The 17,757-nt window shown below is 49.5% G+C and overlaps 1 protein-coding gene across 1 annotated transcript in view; it reads left to right on the top strand.

The window, feature by feature from the left end:
• MAP4K1 (mitogen-activated protein kinase kinase kinase kinase 1) overlaps positions 1–17,757 on the top strand; it is a 38,948-nt gene that overhangs the window by 15,042 nt on the left and 6,149 nt on the right. The window contains exons 7-23 of the mRNA XM_063140515.1: positions 502–544; positions 801–873; positions 1,650–1,781; positions 3,343–3,405; positions 5,242–5,323; positions 5,701–5,820; positions 6,706–6,787; positions 7,616–7,674; positions 8,713–8,777; positions 9,182–9,226; positions 9,506–9,529; positions 10,559–10,601; positions 10,905–11,073; positions 14,227–14,303; positions 15,337–15,421; positions 15,885–15,961; positions 17,307–17,367. Coding sequence (XP_062996585.1) covers positions 502–544; positions 801–873; positions 1,650–1,781; positions 3,343–3,405; positions 5,242–5,323; positions 5,701–5,820; positions 6,706–6,787; positions 7,616–7,674; positions 8,713–8,777; positions 9,182–9,226; positions 9,506–9,529; positions 10,559–10,601; positions 10,905–11,073; positions 14,227–14,303; positions 15,337–15,421; positions 15,885–15,961; positions 17,307–17,367 — 1,300 coding nt within the window. The remainder of the gene's footprint in view (positions 1–501; positions 545–800; positions 874–1,649; positions 1,782–3,342; positions 3,406–5,241; positions 5,324–5,700; positions 5,821–6,705; positions 6,788–7,615; positions 7,675–8,712; positions 8,778–9,181; positions 9,227–9,505; positions 9,530–10,558; positions 10,602–10,904; positions 11,074–14,226; positions 14,304–15,336; positions 15,422–15,884; positions 15,962–17,306; positions 17,368–17,757) is intronic.

The raw sequence follows: 17,757 nt of genomic DNA, 5'->3' as shown, positions 1-17,757 counted from the left end.
TAGGGTCTATTCCATCGGGCAAGAGAGGTTTACTGGGATAAGCCAAACCAAGAGGGAGGCGTATCGCATGGGGTGGGCAGAGTTCAGGCCTGCACGATACACTTTGTCTCTTACTAGAACCCTGAGATCCGCCAGCTGCAAAAGATGTCCACTGAGAAGTAAAGAATTCTGGGCCCAGGATTTTCTTTTGAGTACCAGAACTGCTTACCCCCAAGCTTTCTTAATTTTGGGCGGTGTAATGTAGGGGAGAAGGGTCATACTGTTGCCACGATTGTTAAAGAATTGGGAGTCAGAAACCACAGGGGTTAGAAGGAAGGGTTTTCTGGACGGAGGCTGGAGCTCCTGACCTGCTTGTTAGCAATGAACCACTGCCTGTAAGCCCTTGGAGCGTGGAGGAGGGGAAGGAGGCCCAGCTGTGCCGGGGAGACTCCCCCCCCCCTTTCGCCACCCGGTTCATCTGACTGAAGTCTCACTTCCTTTTTGTGTCCCTTCGCATTTCAGGGAGCCAACATTCTCCTCAATGACCACGGGGAAGTAAAACTGGGTATGTTTTATAGGGTTGAGAGGGGGAGGGGTGTTCTGCACGGTGGCTCTACCTTTTGGGGGGCTCTGGGGTTAGGAGTGGGGGCGGGAGGGGGAGGGGATTCCCCAGGGCCCATTTCACGGATTCCTTGTGTACTTGACAGTCTCCCCCTCCATACCTGTAGCCTGTTTCCCAAACGCCCAGTTTAGCATCCTGCAGCAAGGGGGGGTTATTCCAAGCTCTCATTTTTCTCCGTTCCTTCTTCCTTACCTGCCAGCGGATTTCGGAATCTCAGCTCAACTCAGCGCTACCTTTGCCCGGAGAATGTCTTTCATCGGCACCCCTTACTGGTAAAGGGCGGTTTGGCAGCGCGGGGAGTTGTTGTGGTAGACGAAAGCAATTGGATATATAGCCCCTGAGCATGTGCAGGGTTCTTTTCTTTCCCCTTACCAGTGTGAAATTTAGCTTCCCCCGCCACCCATCACTTATGGGATTAGGCTATATATCTTCCGGGTTTACCTGAGCTTAATACCTCTATTAAAAAATAAATAAATAATAAATTGTTCATCACTAGCAGTCAGAAAGGTTTTTTTGAAGAAGGATCTGGGACAAAGCTGAAAATGAGAATTCACCAACCCTTTCCAACACAAACCTGAGCTCCAAAAGCCCAGCCCAAGGAGCGGTACAGGAGGGTTGGGGGAAGTGACTAAGAAGGCCCTGCTGCAGATGTAACCATGCAGGCTCCTCCTCCCTTCTCTTGTATAGGTCCTCCCTCACGTCATCCTGTTTCGAGAGCTAATCATGATTAGTGTTAAACTTCTAACTCCGCCTCCTAACCGTGGCTAACATGGTTGGCCATGTTAAACTCCGCCTCCTAACCATGGCTAACAAATGCAACGGCAGCTCCGTTTTAATGTGGTGGGGGAGGAGAGGAGGTTGCCAGACCTTGGGGTGCTTCCAATTTGGTAACTGTGGTCAGGAGGTTGGACATGTCTCTGCATGCACCCCTGGGGGGATTTCAGAGATCTCCGTGGGACACAGTGGAGGAGGAGGGGGGTCTGATGAACACAGGCGGTGGGATGATGCCCAAGGGGAACCGCACCATCCACAAGTGTCTCCGTTCCAGGATGGCCCCAGAGGTGGCAGCGGTGGAACTCAAAGGCGGATACAACGAACTGTGCGACGTGTGGTCAGTGGGGATCACGGCTATCGAGCTGGTGGAGCTTGAACCCCCCATGTTTGACATGCACCCGTTGCGGTGAGTTCTTCCAGAGGGTTCTTTCGTTCGGTCGCTTACGTACCTGGGCCACGGGGCATGGCGCGCGGCTCATTTGCTGCAGCCAGATGTGGAACGGCATCGTGCTCTTTGTAATCGTTGTAGAAGCAAGCCAGAACTCGGTTCTAGCCGTGGTTGCATGAATGCTGCGATTCTGCAGGAGCACAGAGAGAAAGAAAGAGCACAGAACAGCTTTCCTCTAATTAAAAAAACACACATTTATTTATTTATTTATTTAAGGATTTTTATGCCGCCATTCAGCCAAAAAAGGCTCTCACGGCGGCTTACAAAAGTATTTCTTGACAGTCCCTGCAAACAGGCTTACAATCTAAAAGACATGACACAAAAGGAAAGGGGAGTGGGAGGGAGGAGGAGGAGGGGGGAAAGGAAAGCAAACTCAGGCATTACAATCTTAGTTGGAAAGTTCAGCAGTTACAGTTGACAGCAGGAGGGAGGGGGCTCTCAGCTGGAGCTGGACCCAGGCAGGGTGGAGAGGTGCCTGGCTGCTGCTTCCTCCCTCACTGGTGGCCTCTGCAGAGACAGTTGGTAGCAGGAGGGAGGGGGCTCTCAGCTGGAGCTGGACCCAGGCACGATGGAGAGGTGCCTGGCTGCTGCTTCCTCCCTCACTGGTGGCCTCTGCAGAGACAGTTGGTAGCAGGAGGGAGGGGGCTCTCAGCTGGAGCTGGACCCAGGCACGATGGAGAGGTGCCTGGCTGCTGCTTCCTCCCTCACTGGTGGCCTCTGCAGAGACAGTTGGTAGCAGGAGGGAGGGGGCTCTCAGCTGGAGCTGGACCCAGGCACGATGGAGAGGTGCCTGGCTGCTGCTTCCTCCCTCACTGGTGGCCTCTGCAGAGACAGTTGGTAGCAGGAGGGAGGGGGCTCTCAGCTGGAGCTGGACCCAGGCACGGTGGAGAGGTGCCTGGCTGCTGCTTCCTCCCTCACTGGTGGCCTCTGCAGAGATAGTTGGTAGCAGGAGGGAGGGGGCTCTCAGCTGGAGCTGGACCCAGGCACGGTGGAGAGGTGCCTGGCTGCTGCTTCCTCCCTCACTGGTGGCCTCTGCAGTCCACATGTAGCCCTAGTGGCAACAAAGATCTTTGTTCAGTAAAATTTTATCTCGCCTTTCTATGACCTCATTCTGTTACTCTTTTTATCCCCTGCCTTCTCCCTGGGGTTCAGGGTGCTGACAGCTACCGCGTCAGTCTGCATTTCTCTCTTCCCCAGAGCGCTTCTCTCGGTCTTGGCAGCAACGGGGGCATCCCCTGAGGACATCTCAGTAGGGCAGCCTGGAGAAGAAATCCAGGGGCTGAGGGTGGGTGGGTGGGTGGGCAGGTGGGCATCAGTCCAGCTCCTTGCCCATTTCTTCAGGCTAGCAGAATAAGTGGTGCAAAAGGAGGGAAATCGTGCAAATTTGCACGATTCTCGCAGGTGACAGAACTCAGCCTTTTTCTGCGCAGAACTTGACATTGTTAGGCCAGAGCACGTGAAGGGAGGAGGCTGTTCAGCAGCTGATGCGGTGTGCTTGCTTCCTTGTGCCGCCTCGCAGGGTCCTGGTCCTGATGACAAAGAGCGGCTACCAGCCCCCCAAGCTCAAGGAGAAAGCCCGATGGTGAGTGTACTGTTCTGTGCTCCCCACTTCCTTCCGTATTATTTATTAAGACATTTGTATCCCGCCCTATATCACAAGGATCTCAGGGTGGGAATGCGGGAATGCTTACCCGGGTTTCCTTTGGATGCAGAGATCTCTGGAGGCAATTTTTTACAAGCTCATAAGAACATCAGAAGAGCCCTGCTGGATCAGACCAAGGCTCCATCTAGCCCAGCACTCTGTTCACACAATGGCCAACCAGCCGTCGGCCAGGGACCAACAAAGCAGGACATGGTGCACCAGCACTCTCCCACCCATGTTCCCCAGCAACTGGTGCTCACAGGCTTACTGCCTCGAATACTGGAGATAGCACACAACCAGCAGGGCTAGTAGCCATGGATGGCCTTGTCACACGTTGGGCAGAGGTGGAGGCACACCACTTGACACTCCAACAGACAGCAAACCCTCCACCAGATGCGTGGGATGAGGGACTGTCTTGTTGTGGCTGAATCGGGCACAGTCCTGGGGCAAAGCGGGGTGGGGGGGAGGGAATCCATTTAACAAAGTCAGCAGGCAAGCACAATGTCAAGATCACAATATTACTAGTCCACAAGAAGGAAAGTCCAAAATCAGGGGCTTATCAGGAGTTCAGAAGTTAGCAGCACAAGAAATCAGTCCAAGGAAAAGCAGTTGAGAACTATAGCATGGGCAAAATGGCTTTGCTTGTGAATTTCGCTTGCTGGAAGAGCCTTTGTCCAGGCTGGCAGGGAGGCAGACAAGAATCATAGAATCATAGAATAGCAGAGTTGGAAGGGGCCTACAAGGCCATCGAGTCCAACCCCCTGCTCAATGCAGGAATCCACCCTAAAGCATCCCTGACAGAGGGTTGTCCAGCTGCCTCTTGAAGGCCTCTAGTGTGGGAGAGCCCACAACGTCCCTAGGTTACTGATTCCATTGTCGTACTGCTCTAACAGTCAGGAAGTTTTTCCTGATGTCCAGCTGGAATCTGGCTTCCTTTAACTTGAGCCCATTATTCCGTGTCCTGCACTCTGGAAGGATCAAGAAGAGATCCTGGCCCTCCTCTGTGTGACCACCTTTTAAGTATTTGAAGAGTGCTCTCATGTCTCCCCTCCATCTTCTCTTCTCCAGGCTAAACATGCCCAGTTCTTTCAGTCTCTCTTCATAGGGCTTTGTTTCCAAACCCCTGAACATCCTGGTTGCCCTCCTCTGAACACGCTCCAGCTTGTCTGCATCCTTCTTGTATTGTGGAGCCCAGAACTGGACGCAATACTCTAGATGAGGCCTAACCAGGGCCAAATAGAGAGGAACCAGGACCTCACACGATTTGGAAGCTATACTTCTATTAATGCAGCCCAAAACAGCATTTGCCTTTCTTGCAGCCACATCGCACTGTTGGCTCATATTCAGCTTGCGATCTACAACAATTCCAAGATCCTTCTCGTTTGTAGTATTGCTGAGCCAAGTATCCCCCATCTTGTAACTGTGCAGAATTGCAACTGTGCGGAAGCGGAGCCAAGGTGGCTAGCAGCTCCCCAAATAACTAAGCAGAAAACTGCTTAAGCCAAGGAGTTGGTCAGAATTAATAAAACATTATAAGACACTGTAGGACCCTTTTGGCCCCTTGTTATTACTTGTCCCCTGCTGAGCTGGTAGTTGCAGTATCTCCCTCTGGCCATCAGCAGCGGTGGCGCTGAAGAGCAGCAGAGGGAAGCCCAGCAGTGCTCTCGTGTCTGGCAAACTCCCACAGTCGTGAAGGGATTCCTGTGGCCAGTCTCCCTGCATTGATGTCCCTGGTGCCCAAACATCCCTCCCCCATGAATGCTGATGTCCCCACAGGTCACCGGCCTTCCACAACTTTGTCAAGGTGACATTAACCAAGAACCCAAAGAAGCGGCCCAGTGCCTCCAAGATGCTGACCGTGAGTGTCACCACCCCTCCTCCTTCAGGGGCACCTCTAGGGCTGTGTTGGCAGCCGCAGAAAGACAGACCAGCCGTGGTGCCCATATTCTGTCCTGCTTGCTTGTGAACCACCACTTTTTCTTAAAACTCAGGCCTCCTGAGATGGGAGGGGTCTTGAAAGGTTTCCAAAAATGCACTTGCAGGGAGAACTGTGCAGCTACAGCCAGGGAGAGTCTTTCTCTGAAATTTCCTTTGCACTGCTGAAGAGGCAAGCCACACTTCAGTGGCTTGCTTCTTCAGCACGTATTAGAAAGTCAAGCACACCGCTCCAACTGGTGTGGCTCTGTCTCCAAGCTGGAATCCAAACCCCTCCAACTGACCCCTTTCTTCCCCCAGCATCAGCTAGTCGCCCAGTCCGGGCTCAGACGCACACTGACACTTGACCTCCTGGAGAAACTGCATAATCCTGACAAACAACCCAGCTGTAGAGGTGAGACAGATGAAGAGGAACAAGAGGTGAGAACTGATGAGATGAGGTCGCAAAAGGGTGAGAAAAGGCACGCAGGGCCTCCTCTTGCCCACTCTGCTAAATCCTTCTGGATGCCTTTTAGGTCGCTCAGAAGCCCCTTTTATCGTCCAATCAGTGTCCGTGATAGCAAGTCTGCCCTCCTTCCCCAATACAGTGCGCTTTCCCCTTAAAGCTTTTAATACTGGGCTGCAATTAGGGCTGCAGCAAACATTTCTGAGTTTTATTTCTGAAGTGAAGCTTGCATATTTGCCGCAAGAGATAAGTATCCCAAATAACCCAGCCTGATCTCTGAACAGTTATCTGATATCAGGAGAGGGTGCAGCAGGGAGGCAGTGGTGTACTGCCCTAGATGTTATGAAGTGAGCTAGTTGCACAGAATGTTGAATGATGTACAGTGGTCCATGGTGCAACGGCACATCAGCCAGCATTTAGGTGGGGAGCGATGATGAGCCGTAGGGCTGAAATTCTCCCGACGTTACTTCAAAGCTTGGTTCAGCTCACTCCTGTTCTCGTCTGCGGCCTGTTTTACAGTTTGACCAAATGGGAAAAGTTGCGCATTTTGCAGTCGTACACAGACATTTGGGAATTTTTGAGCAATTTCAGAGAGTTGTGCCCCCGTTCGTATTCAGGGTCGAGAACGGGACATTTTTTGAGTGATTTGCGAATGGAAACAAAACCCTCTTACGACCCTGCGACTGCGCCTTGTCCAGCTCTGCAGCAGGAGGCTTTGCCGCTCTGGCCAAGTGCAGGGCCCTGCAAGGCCAGGAAGGGCACGAATGGGCGGCCAGCGCTTCCGGGGTCATAAAGCAGAACACACAAACGCGCACCCTCCAGACCCACATCCAGCTAACCTGCTGTTTTCTCTGCCGCAGCCACCTCCACCTCCAGTCCCCCGAAGAATTCGCTCCAGCCAGCGGCAGGGCGTGACCTCGCCTGGATGTGCCAGTCCTAAGGGTACGTCTGCTCTCTCCTCCTAGGGCCTCCTTCCATTATTATTATTATTATTATTATTATTATTATTATTATTATTATTATTATTATGTATTTATATAGCACCATCAATGTACATGGTGCTGTACAGCGTAAAACAGTAAATAGCAAGACCCTGCCGCATAGGCTTACATTCTAATAAAATCATAATAAAACAATAAGGAGGGGAAGGGAATGCAAACAGGCACTGGGTAGGGTAAACAGGCACAGGGTAGGGTAAAACTAACAGTATAGAGTCCAAACAACATCAGGTTTTAAAAGCTTTAGGAAAAAGAAAAGTTTTTAGCTGAGCTTTAAAAGTTGTGATTGAGCTTGTAGATCTCAAATGTTCTGGAAGAGCGTTCCAGGCGTAAGGGGCAGCAGAAGAGAAGGGACAAAGCCGAGCAAGGAAAGTAGAGACCCTTGGGCAGGCAAGAAACATGGCATCAGAGGAGCGAAGAGCACGAGCGGGGCAATAGTGTGAGATGAGGGAGGAGAGATAGGAAGGAGCTAGACCGTGAAAAGCTTTGAAGGTCAACAGGAGAAGTTTATATTGGATTCTGAAGTGAATTGGAAGCCAATGAAGAGATTTCAGAAGTGGGGTGACATGGTCAGAGCGGCAAATTTCCACCATTTGTGAAACCAACACTACTACCTCCTTCCCTGTGCTCCATTGCCCCCACCCCACCCTTTGCAAACTGGACTCACACCTCCTCTCCTCATGGGGCGGGGGGCTCCTGACACCTCCTCCCCAGAACTTCTCTCCACCATGGAGTGGGTGTTCTAAATCCTGTTCCTCTAATCTCATTGCAGCCCATAATTTCGGCCTCGCTCTCAGAAACAGACGGAGCCTGGAATCCTCAAGCTTCACGGTACCTCCTCACCCCCTCCTTCTCTATGGGGCCGCTGTGCCCCTCTGATCCTCCAAAACAGCAAGTGGTTCCTTTCACTGGCCTCTTTTGTTTCCCTGTTATTGACACCAGAGGCTCGCTGGAGATGCCCTTTGGGGAAGGTCCGTGCCCCTTCACCCTCTTCAAATGCATTTGGGAGGGACGCCTTATTAGAGAAGTGTCCCGTTCCAACTTGGCTCCCTCCAAAAGTTCCACCCGTCAGGAGTTTCCTTCCCTGGAGCCTCTATTTTTGCTAGCCTGAGCGTGGTGGTGCGTGTCTGGTTTTTGGGGAGGAAAACGGGAGGAAACTACGAAATAACTGGAAGGGCAGTGTTTTCGCTGCAGACGTTTTGGAGCAGGGATACTATGATGTGACTTAATTGCCGGAGGAGAAGGAATAACTGTTAAACCAGTTCCTAGGCTACAGTATAGATATATCCAGAGGAGCCCCTGCGCTACCAAGCCCTATATAGCAGGGGTGCAGGAGCTCTTTCAGCCCCGGGGGCCAAATTCAGTTTCAGAGAAGCTCTCGGGGGCCACATTCTGGTGGTGGGAGGGGCTGAAGGCAAAAGGGGAGGGGCCAAAACTCTCCCCAAATACTATGATATTGTAACTTTAAAGCTCTTCATGGTCTTAGGAGAGGTATTTCAAGTTTCAGAATGGGGGGGGGAAATGCCACATAAAAGTGGGGAACCACCACCCGATCAGTGGGGGGGCGGGGCGGGAAGGGGCATGGCCATTTGGGAAACCCAGAAGGCCTGGAATGAGACCCCAGATGGGACTGAGGTTCACGCCACTGCCCGAGAACAACCTTCTCCAACCTGTTGCCATCTGGATGGGTTGGACCACAAACTCCCATGAGCCCCCAGCCAGCACAGAAGAGGCCCTCACTCCGCTTTGGCCAATGACAATGCTGCAGCCGTGGCCTTTCCTTTGAAGGAGAAGCCATGCTAAGGCATCCTTAAGAGTCTGGATGCCACACCGGGACCCGTTTCTCCAGTCTTTGCCTTCTGCCTGCAGGAAATCCCCGCAGATTCCGCGTACGGCATCAGCAGCGATCTCTACAGCTCTGCATTTAGCGGCAGGTAAGAGGGCGAGGAAGTGGGCTTGGCTGCCCCTGACGCGCCTTGATCGCTGTCAGACAGTTAGAGGTGGAAACGGAAGGTTGGAGCAATCTCTTTTGGGGATGCCACAGGAAGGGGTAATGAGCCAGACTGTAACATAAATGTAGCATGTTCATAATTCCCCCATATTGATAACAAGCCCTGAATGTGCTTGGACGTACAAGTGCTAAAAATCTAACGCACGTGCAAAACCTCAACCATGCTTGGGATCTAGGAGAGTTTTCTTCCGAGCTTTTATTCATCTCGGTCCATAAATCACACCCAATTCTGAATTGCAACAGGATCAGTTTGCCCGTCACTAATCACTGAACAGGACTGTGTCTCCGGTCTCCCAGTTATGTCTCTTGCTTCTCTTTGCTTTATAGGAAGGACTCAACGGACTCAGACCACGATTATGATGACGTGGACATGTAAGTGGCAGATTCTCCCACGTAAGGATTCTCTCCCCTTGGGGTGCGAAATAGACCCTGCTTTGTTGTCTATTTATTTTTTAGTAGGCCAGAACTGGGTAGCTGACCGTGGTTGTAATTAATAGCCTTTGGTGGCTGGCGACCACTGCAAGATGCTGGAATTTGCCAACAGAGTCAGGTTGCCCTGGTGGGCTGAACCCAAATGGCTCCTCTAACCCTCATTTCCATTTTCTTCCCTTTGGGGGCGCTGCTTCATTCCTGCCGCCTTCTGCCTTCCAGCCCCATCAGATGTAGTCCAAGCAGGTAACTCTCCCCCGCATGTGTTTTAAAATATAAACCTCTTATGGAACGGCCCTAGATGAATGGCAGGGTGTGAGTGGGGTTGAGGGCTGGCGGCTTGTTCTCTTCCTGGCCATTGGCTGGACGGCTGTGATGTCACGCAATGTTGGTGACTGTCCTCACCGCTAAAGGGTAAGCGAGTTACAGAGTGTTGATCGTTTAGTTACTGTGAGGGAAGAAGAAAGTGTATTTGGCTTACAGAAAAACCTCACTCCGGACCTAGAGATAGGAAAGGTTGGGATGGGATGAAGAGAAAGAAGATTGGGAGGCAGAGAGCAGGGAGCAGGGAGAGAAGCAGGGAACTGGAGAAGCCCAGGAGCATAGAATCATAGAATAGCAGAGTTAGAAGGGGCCTACAAGGCCATCGAGTCCAACCCCCTGCTCAAGGCAGGAATCCACCCCAAAGCATCCCCGACAGATGCTTGTCCAGCTGCCTCTTGAAGGCCTTTAGTGTGGGAGAGCCCACAGCCTCCCTAGGTAACTGATTCCATTGTCGCACTGCTCTAACGGTCAGGAAGTTTTTCCTGATGTCCAGCAGGAAGCTGGAGGAAAGAGGGGGCGACAAGGCCCAGCATACTGGGGGAAACCTTCCAGCAAAGAACAGGAGGGCTCTTTCTGGTGAAGAAGTGGCTTCCTCTAGGGCAGCCCCCCACACCACCAGAGTCAGGATCTTTTGCAGCAGTTTGGGTGGAGTTTGCTTTAAGAGCAAAGAAGGTGCAAGCTTCAGATGGGAGGTGTCAGTCCTTGCTCTCTTGCTGCTGAGAGGCCCAGCCTTCAAGGAGCTGTTGGGCCCGAGGCTATTTTGTCACCCCTCCTTGTAGGTGGATGCCTGTCTTGGGTTTGCACGTTTTGCCTACAAGAAGAGTTTCTGTGTGTGTGTGTGTGTTTGTGTGTGTGTGTGTGTGTGTGTGAGAGAGAGAGAGAGAGGGGGGGGGGGGCAACAGGATCTCAACACCCCCATCTTTGAGCCTGACCCCCTACTTTCCCTTTCAGTGACTCCTCGACTTCTGAACTCCCTCCCCCACTGCCCCCCAAGGTAAGTCATTGGTGGGAGACACGTAGGTTATTGCCCCCTCCCTTCACAGACATGCACCTGCTAAGGAAAAGCACAGGGGTCTACTTTGAGAAGAGAGTGGCTAGCAGCAGGCCAGGGTCCCGTGCCCCCTGCACCCCAAAGCTGGCTGTTTCCCCCCTTGACTCAGACGCAGCTCGCCAGAACTCCTGACCCTCCAGATGCGCGGGGGGGGGGGGAGATTGGGCCCAGGCCGTGTCTTTTCTATGCATGCTAATAAACTACATTTTAACTGGACTGCATCAACCTCCACCTTCCTCTTTGCAGCCCAAAGTCTGGATCCCACCCGACGAGACTGTGGTGCAGCAAGTCCACCTGCGATGCCCTGTCAAACCCATATTTCGGGGGCGGTGCTCCAGCGGGCCCGTGATGGGAGGGCCCCCTCAACAGGCAACGCCGACGGGGGCCCAGGCCTCCCACCTCACCGCCAGATCAGGTACAGAAGCAGCAAAGACGAGGAGGAGCTCCAAAGCATTAGGTGATGCAGGCTATTAGCAATGATGGAATTGCAGAGCTGTAGCCAGAGGAGGTGACTACTGTATCTCCTCACAGGGATATTCCGAGTCCCTTCCCCTGACATTTCAGCTTTGATGATGATGGCGACGATAATAATAATAATAATTCTGTTAGTCGCATCAGTCATCGGCATCACATTATAAAACTATACAGAAAACCTTCAGAAACTGGGCCGACCAAAATACATCCACAACAACATCCATGCTTAAAACATGCTCAGTTGTGAAGAAATTCCTGAATCAGTAAAAGGCAGCAAGACTTGGCAAAGCCTGTGATGTCTGTCTAGAAAAACCGTCACGAGCGAGAAAAGAGATGATGATGATGATGATGATGATGATGATATCAAGTCTCTGGCCCACTTATCTCCGGAGACATTTGGGAGAAATGTGTAAGCAGTATCTACCTCATTGAAGTGAATCTCCCCCTGCCTCCCGGAATCCTGGCGAATGAATGTAAAAGCAGGGGTGGGGAAGCTCAGGCCTTGGGGCCCAATCTGGCCCTCCTGGGGTCCCAATCCAGCCCCTCCCCCCCCAACCACTCACCGTTTGATGGTTTACCAGGTTTGGTGCAGCTTTTCCCCATTCTAAGAGGTTGAGAGGCCTCTTGTAAGGGTTAGTTACTGACAGCAAGTGCTTTATGAGCAAGTTGCTCTATCTGACCAGCATCGGTGATTTCAAAAATAACTAAATGTATCCTGTATAGATCGAGATAGAGGGAAATAAAAGAAATAACGTAATTCTCAATTGGGTCGCTTCAACAGTCACAAAGCCGCAAATGACAAGAGGACGTTGAGATAAGCCCTGCAGTCCAGAAACAGTCATTAGCGGAAACTGGATAAATATTTATTTATTTATTTATTTATTGCATTTCTATACCGCCCAATAGCCGGCGCTCTCTGGGCGGTTCACAAAAATTAAAAACATTCAAAGTATAAACCAACAGTTTAAAGCCATAATATAAAATACAATATAAAAGCTCAACCAGATAAAAACAGCAGCAATGCAAAATTACAAATTTAAAACACCAAGTTAAAATTTATTTATAGACTGTTAAAAGGCTGGGAGAATAAAAAGGTCTTCACCTGGCATCTAAAAGCATATAATATTGGTGCCAAGCGAACCTCCTTAGGGAGCTCATTCCACAGCTGGGGTGCCACAGCAGAGAAGGCCCTGCTCCTGGTAGCCACCTGCCTCACTTCCTTTGGCAGGGGCTCACGGAGAAGGACCCCTGAGGATGACCTTAGGGTCTGGGCAGGTACGTAAGGGAGGAGGCGTTCCTTCAGATAGCCTGGCCCCAAGCCGTTTAGGGCTTTAAATGTTAATACCAGCACTTTGAATCAGGCTCGGACCTGGACTGGCAGCCAATGAAGCTGGAAAAGGACTGGCGTGATGTGGTCTCATCAGCCAGTCCCTGTTAGAAACTGTGCTGCCCTGTTTTGTACCAGTTGAAGTTTCCGGACCATTTTCAAAGGCAGCCCCATGTATAACGCATTGCAATAATCCAAAGGGAATGTATCCGTTTCGATTAGGTCATCTTCCAATTCATGTTTATGGATTTGGTTGTGTTGACTTGATTCTATTTGAGGAAGTCAAATCGCACTGGGACTACAGATTTTCCAGTCTAGGGTTACAACAAGGCAGTGGCCGTTCCGTAATTTGAACACTCCAAAGCGCCACATAAATTAAAAGCTCCCTGAGGAGGTTCGCTTGGCACCTACATTATATGCCTTTAGATGCCAGGTGAAGACCTTTTTATTCTCCCACCATTTTAACAGTCTATAAATAAATTTTAACTTGGTGTTTTAAATTTGCAATTTTGCATTGCTGCTGTTTTTATCTGGTTGAGCTTTTATATTTTATAGTATGGTTTTATACTGTTGTTTTATACTTTGAATGATTTTAATTTTTGTGAACCGCCCAGAGAGCTCCGGCTATTGGGCGGTATAGAAATGCAATAAATAAATAAATAAATAAATAAATAAATAAATAATACTATTTCCCCATGAAACCTTTAGGCACAATCCACCACCTCCATCCCATTCCCCTATGTTCAGTTATAGATTGTAAGCCCCTTGAGGCAGGGAACTGTCCTCTCATTCTTCGAAACATGCCACGTACACATGGAAAGTGCGACATTAATTAATTCAAATTAAAATAATTGTAACCATTGGAATGTAAACAAAAGAGACGGTTTGAATACATGCAGCTCTGATGTATAATATTGCCAGGATTCGACCATTTTTGTCTGTCTCTTCTGCCAAGACTCTCGTTCACGCACTGGTTATCTCTCGGTTGGACTACTGCAACCTTCTTCTCTCTGGCCTTCCTTCGTCTCACATCAGTCCGCTGGTCTCTGTCCACCACTCTGCCGCTAAGATCATCTTCTTGGCCCGCCACTCTGACCATGTCACTCCACTTCTGAAATCTCTTCATTGGCTTCCAACTCACTCCAGAATCCAATATAAACTTCTCCTGCTGACCTTCAAAGCTTTTCACGGCCTAGCTCCTGCCTATCTCTCCTCTCTCATCTCACACTATTGCCCTGCTCGTGCTCTCCGCTCCTCTGATGCCATGCTTCTCGCCTGCCCAAGGGTCTCTACTTCCCTTGCTCGGCTTCGCCCATTTTCCTCTGCTGCCCCTCATGCCTGGAATGCTCTTCCAGAACACCTGAGAACTACCAACTCAATCACAGCTTTTAAAACACAGCTAAAAACTTTTCTTTTCCCTATAGCTTTTAAACTTTGAGTTTGTTCTGACTCTATACTGTTAGCTTCACCCTACCCAGTGCCTGTTTACCCTACCCTGTGCCTGTTTGCATTCTCTTTCCCTCCTTATTGTTTACTACAACTTTATTAGATTGTAAGCCTATGCGGCAGGGTCTTGCTATTTACTGTGTTATCTGTACAGCACCATGTACATCGATGGTGCTATATAAATAAATAATAATAAAATAATAATAATAATAATAATAAATAATAATAAAATAAGACACTCCGTTCTGTGGCAAGAAGAAATGGCCGCCTTTGTCAAATGTTGGCCACAGCGGCCCTGATTCTTACTTTGTCCCCTCGCAGTCCCTGAATTGCGACCCGTTCCCCAGACTGACGAACCGCCGACCCTCCCACCCAAGCCAGAGAAGAAGCAGCAACCGGTGAGTGCATTTGGAGTATCCAGGTCTGTATTTTCTTAACTGACCCCAGAATAGTAGTTTTTAAATGGATATTGTCTGTTTGTATGCTTTTAATGTTTGTACATTTGTTCTTAACGTCCAGTTTTTAATCTTTGTAAAACGCCCAGAGAGCTTCGGCTATGGGGCGGTATATAAATGTAGTAAATAATAATAATAATAATAATAATAATAATAATAATAATAATAATATCCCAAACTTCAATTAGACAGAGTCCTCTTTTTCCTCCCCCGGATTAAAATGGAGCAGGGAGGGAGAGCCCTTCACTCCAACAATTGAAACAGTTTCCTTCTAGAACAGCCTTACAAATGAGCCCACGAAAGATACTAGAGTGTGACAGAGTAACAGTTAAGACAGCCCCAGAGGAGCCCGGTGCCCCAGGATTTCTATCCATGGCAGTAGTCTGACATCTTGCCTCTGGACTTTGAGGAGCGGCACCTCGTACAGGGACAATAACGGGTACCCTCCTCTGAAGATGCTGCTGATCTTCCCGAGATTGTGCTGCATCTCTACATTGGGAATGACTGGAGGATCTATCGGACCCAGTACAGAAAGGCAACAGAACCACCAAGCAGAGCTTGTCTGGAAGGAGGCCAGCTCAGATTCAGATTAGGGACTCATGCCGAAATGCAACAGGCAGGCTTCCTTCAAGGTTGGGGTAGTGCCGCTGCGTCCCTACGCTGAGTGTATCTGCATCGAGAGACACAGTGGAATGACTCCTAGCAAAGGCAGGTGAAAAGGAGGCAAGACCACAGAGCAGGGACTCCTACAGAGAACAACGGGTCAGCCTCCTCCATATGGGTATGAGTGGTTTGAACTCATGGCGGGAGTGTGTGTGTGTGTGGGGGGGAACCCACCTGGGAATTGTTGATCTAGGAAAAGAAGAAGAGGGGCAGTTATGCCCTGAGGATGGTGCTCAGTGCAGAATGGCTGAGAGTCGGGTGCTCGTGTCGGGTCTCTCCACTCATGGGTGACTGTGGCCTCCGTCTCTTCCAGGACAGGGCACTCTTCAAGAAGGTTTTTAACGAATGCCCCTTACGCATCACCTCGGCGACTGCTTGGACCCATCCAAATACCAACGGTAGGAGTGGGCAGGGCAAAGAGGTCAATGTTGGGGCAATTTCCCCAGGGGGGAATGAGTTATCACACCCGTCTCTTCAAGTCCTTCCGTTGGGCTTCCTGTCAGTGTTCTGTTTGCTTCAGCATTCTACTCATCTATGAATGTGTCTGCATCCGTGTTTATAGTGTCATGGAATGGGGATACATAATTTGGGGGCATCCTGCTGTACACTCCTAGGATAGCCCTACTTGATCCAATCCCTTCGGGTTCCAAATTCTGCCGAGCCCTTCCGTCGGAGCACAGAGGCAACGCTCCTCCTTCCATTACCTGTTTCCAGCATTTGGTACTATACGGTAGATTGCTGCTGGACATGGAGGTTCCATTTCATCATCATGGCTTATAGCTGCTGATAGACAGATTCAGCGATCTGCTGTTCCCTGGCCACCACTACCTTCCCACTTTACATTTCCTTCCCACTTTACAGAGCCACACTTAATTCTGGGTGCTGAAGAAGGGATCTTTGCCTTGAATCGGACTGAGCTAGAGCCCACCCTAGAGCTGGTGAGACTGATGGGGTACTGTGGGGAGGGGGCTGAAGGACAGGACAGGTATGGGAGGGGGCAGAAAGCAGAAAAGAGCTCAGCAGGATCTGATAACGTTGCTGGGAAATGGAATGTTAAAACACTGAGTCAAGACCACTTAACCTGGATTAATTACCTCCCTTTATCATCCTGGCTATCAAAGAAGTAAGTCTGAATTCTTGCTCATTCTTTGAATGCACCCTCATTATACCGGATTAATGTGAAGTACAGAGATGTAGCTTCTGTGCATGGCATGTGCTTTGATTCTAGTCAACACTACTGTGAATATCAAATACAGGATGGTAGTTATCCTGGATCAGTTAATATGGGGCACAGTGGGTCGACAGACTTCAGACTTGCAGGGTCTACTTTGCTTTTTACTCGATTCCGGAGATCCCCAAACCAGAGCCTGGTGCAAAAGTCACACACTGAAAATTAAAGAATTCCGAGCCAAGGAATTTGTTTTGAGTACAAGAACTGAACTAAGCTCATAATCCTTTTACACAGGAATCCACTCTGAACTTCCTTCATTTCAGCATTATAATTTAGGCTGGGAAGTCATTTTGTTGCTGTTAAACAACTAGAAGTCAGAAATCCTTGCCAATTGACTACAAATTAGTGATATACCAGGAGACCCAGATCTACAATCTGCCTACCCCTTTGGGTAGAAGGCTGTGATCTCGTCTAGGTCCAACTTCAAGTCTCAGTGGAGGCAGGTATGATCTGATGCTCTGATGATCTTAGCAGCACATCTATACCTCTTGGCCTCAGTTTGCCCCATCTGTAAAATGGGCATAACAGGAAGTTAACTGTTACATGAGTGGATGAATGAATTAAGGCGGCACCCTGGATCTTCAGCTGAGTTGTTAAAGAAACATACTGTAATAAAACCATGGTGGTTCCCTCACACTTAGCACCTAGTTTTTGTTGGTTTTTTTACTGTTAGAAGACCTTCACGTACATATAATCTGTAATCCTTCCAACAGCCTTTCTAATTATTCCCATGAAACTATTAAAATGTAATTACAATGAATTATAATTAAATTAAATGATATATTTATCACTGAAGCAGCCAATAAGAATCAAGAACAGCTAAAAATCAGCCATATGCCTGGCTAGGCAAACCTACCCAAAGGTCCTTTGAAGTCATGAAAATACCTTAACCAAAAGTCTGAAGGGCAGCAGTGGGTGAGCCGCCTGGCAGGCTTCCTTTGGCAGGGACAGCCAGAGGACTGGAGCCATCACTGAGAAGGCCCTGCATAATACTTTTGTGATCTGCCTCCAGGATTGTGACTTCTTTTTCCTCTTTCCCTCCTCTCCGCAAGCTCTACCACAGCCGCACAACTTGGGTATACTGTATTGGGAATGTCCTCATGTCTCTTTCGGGTGAGTTGGTCATACCGGGCCAGGGAGGGGGCAGAGAGCATAGACAGATGAGTTAGAGAGGGATTGAGAAGGACCAGAAAAACTTGTGTGTGTCAGTGGAACATGGGGGTGAACGGAGGAAGGCTGGGTGGGGTGAGGCGGTCACGGGGCAGTGTGTGCGTGCAAAATCTTGATTAATTAAACATCACAAAAGCCAAGGTTCTTTAGGGAAATTCTTTGTGCACTATAAAGCACATTCTTCCCGGAAAGAGGTGGACTGTTCTGATTAGAAGTACTGGCCATAAGTTCCCTAGTGCAAGGCCCTCAGAAGTCTCATTGGGTGGATTACGGCAAACAATCAGTTTTTTAAAAATAAAAAAGTCCTGGTTCTGCAATTTTAGCAGCAGCTTT

The sequence above is a fragment of the Elgaria multicarinata genome, chromosome 13 (genome assembly GCF_023053635.1).
Source record: "Elgaria multicarinata webbii isolate HBS135686 ecotype San Diego chromosome 13, rElgMul1.1.pri, whole genome shotgun sequence".
Taxonomy (NCBI): domain Eukaryota; kingdom Metazoa; phylum Chordata; class Lepidosauria; order Squamata; family Anguidae; genus Elgaria; species Elgaria multicarinata.
This window is presented reverse-complemented; position numbering and strand designations above follow the sequence as displayed.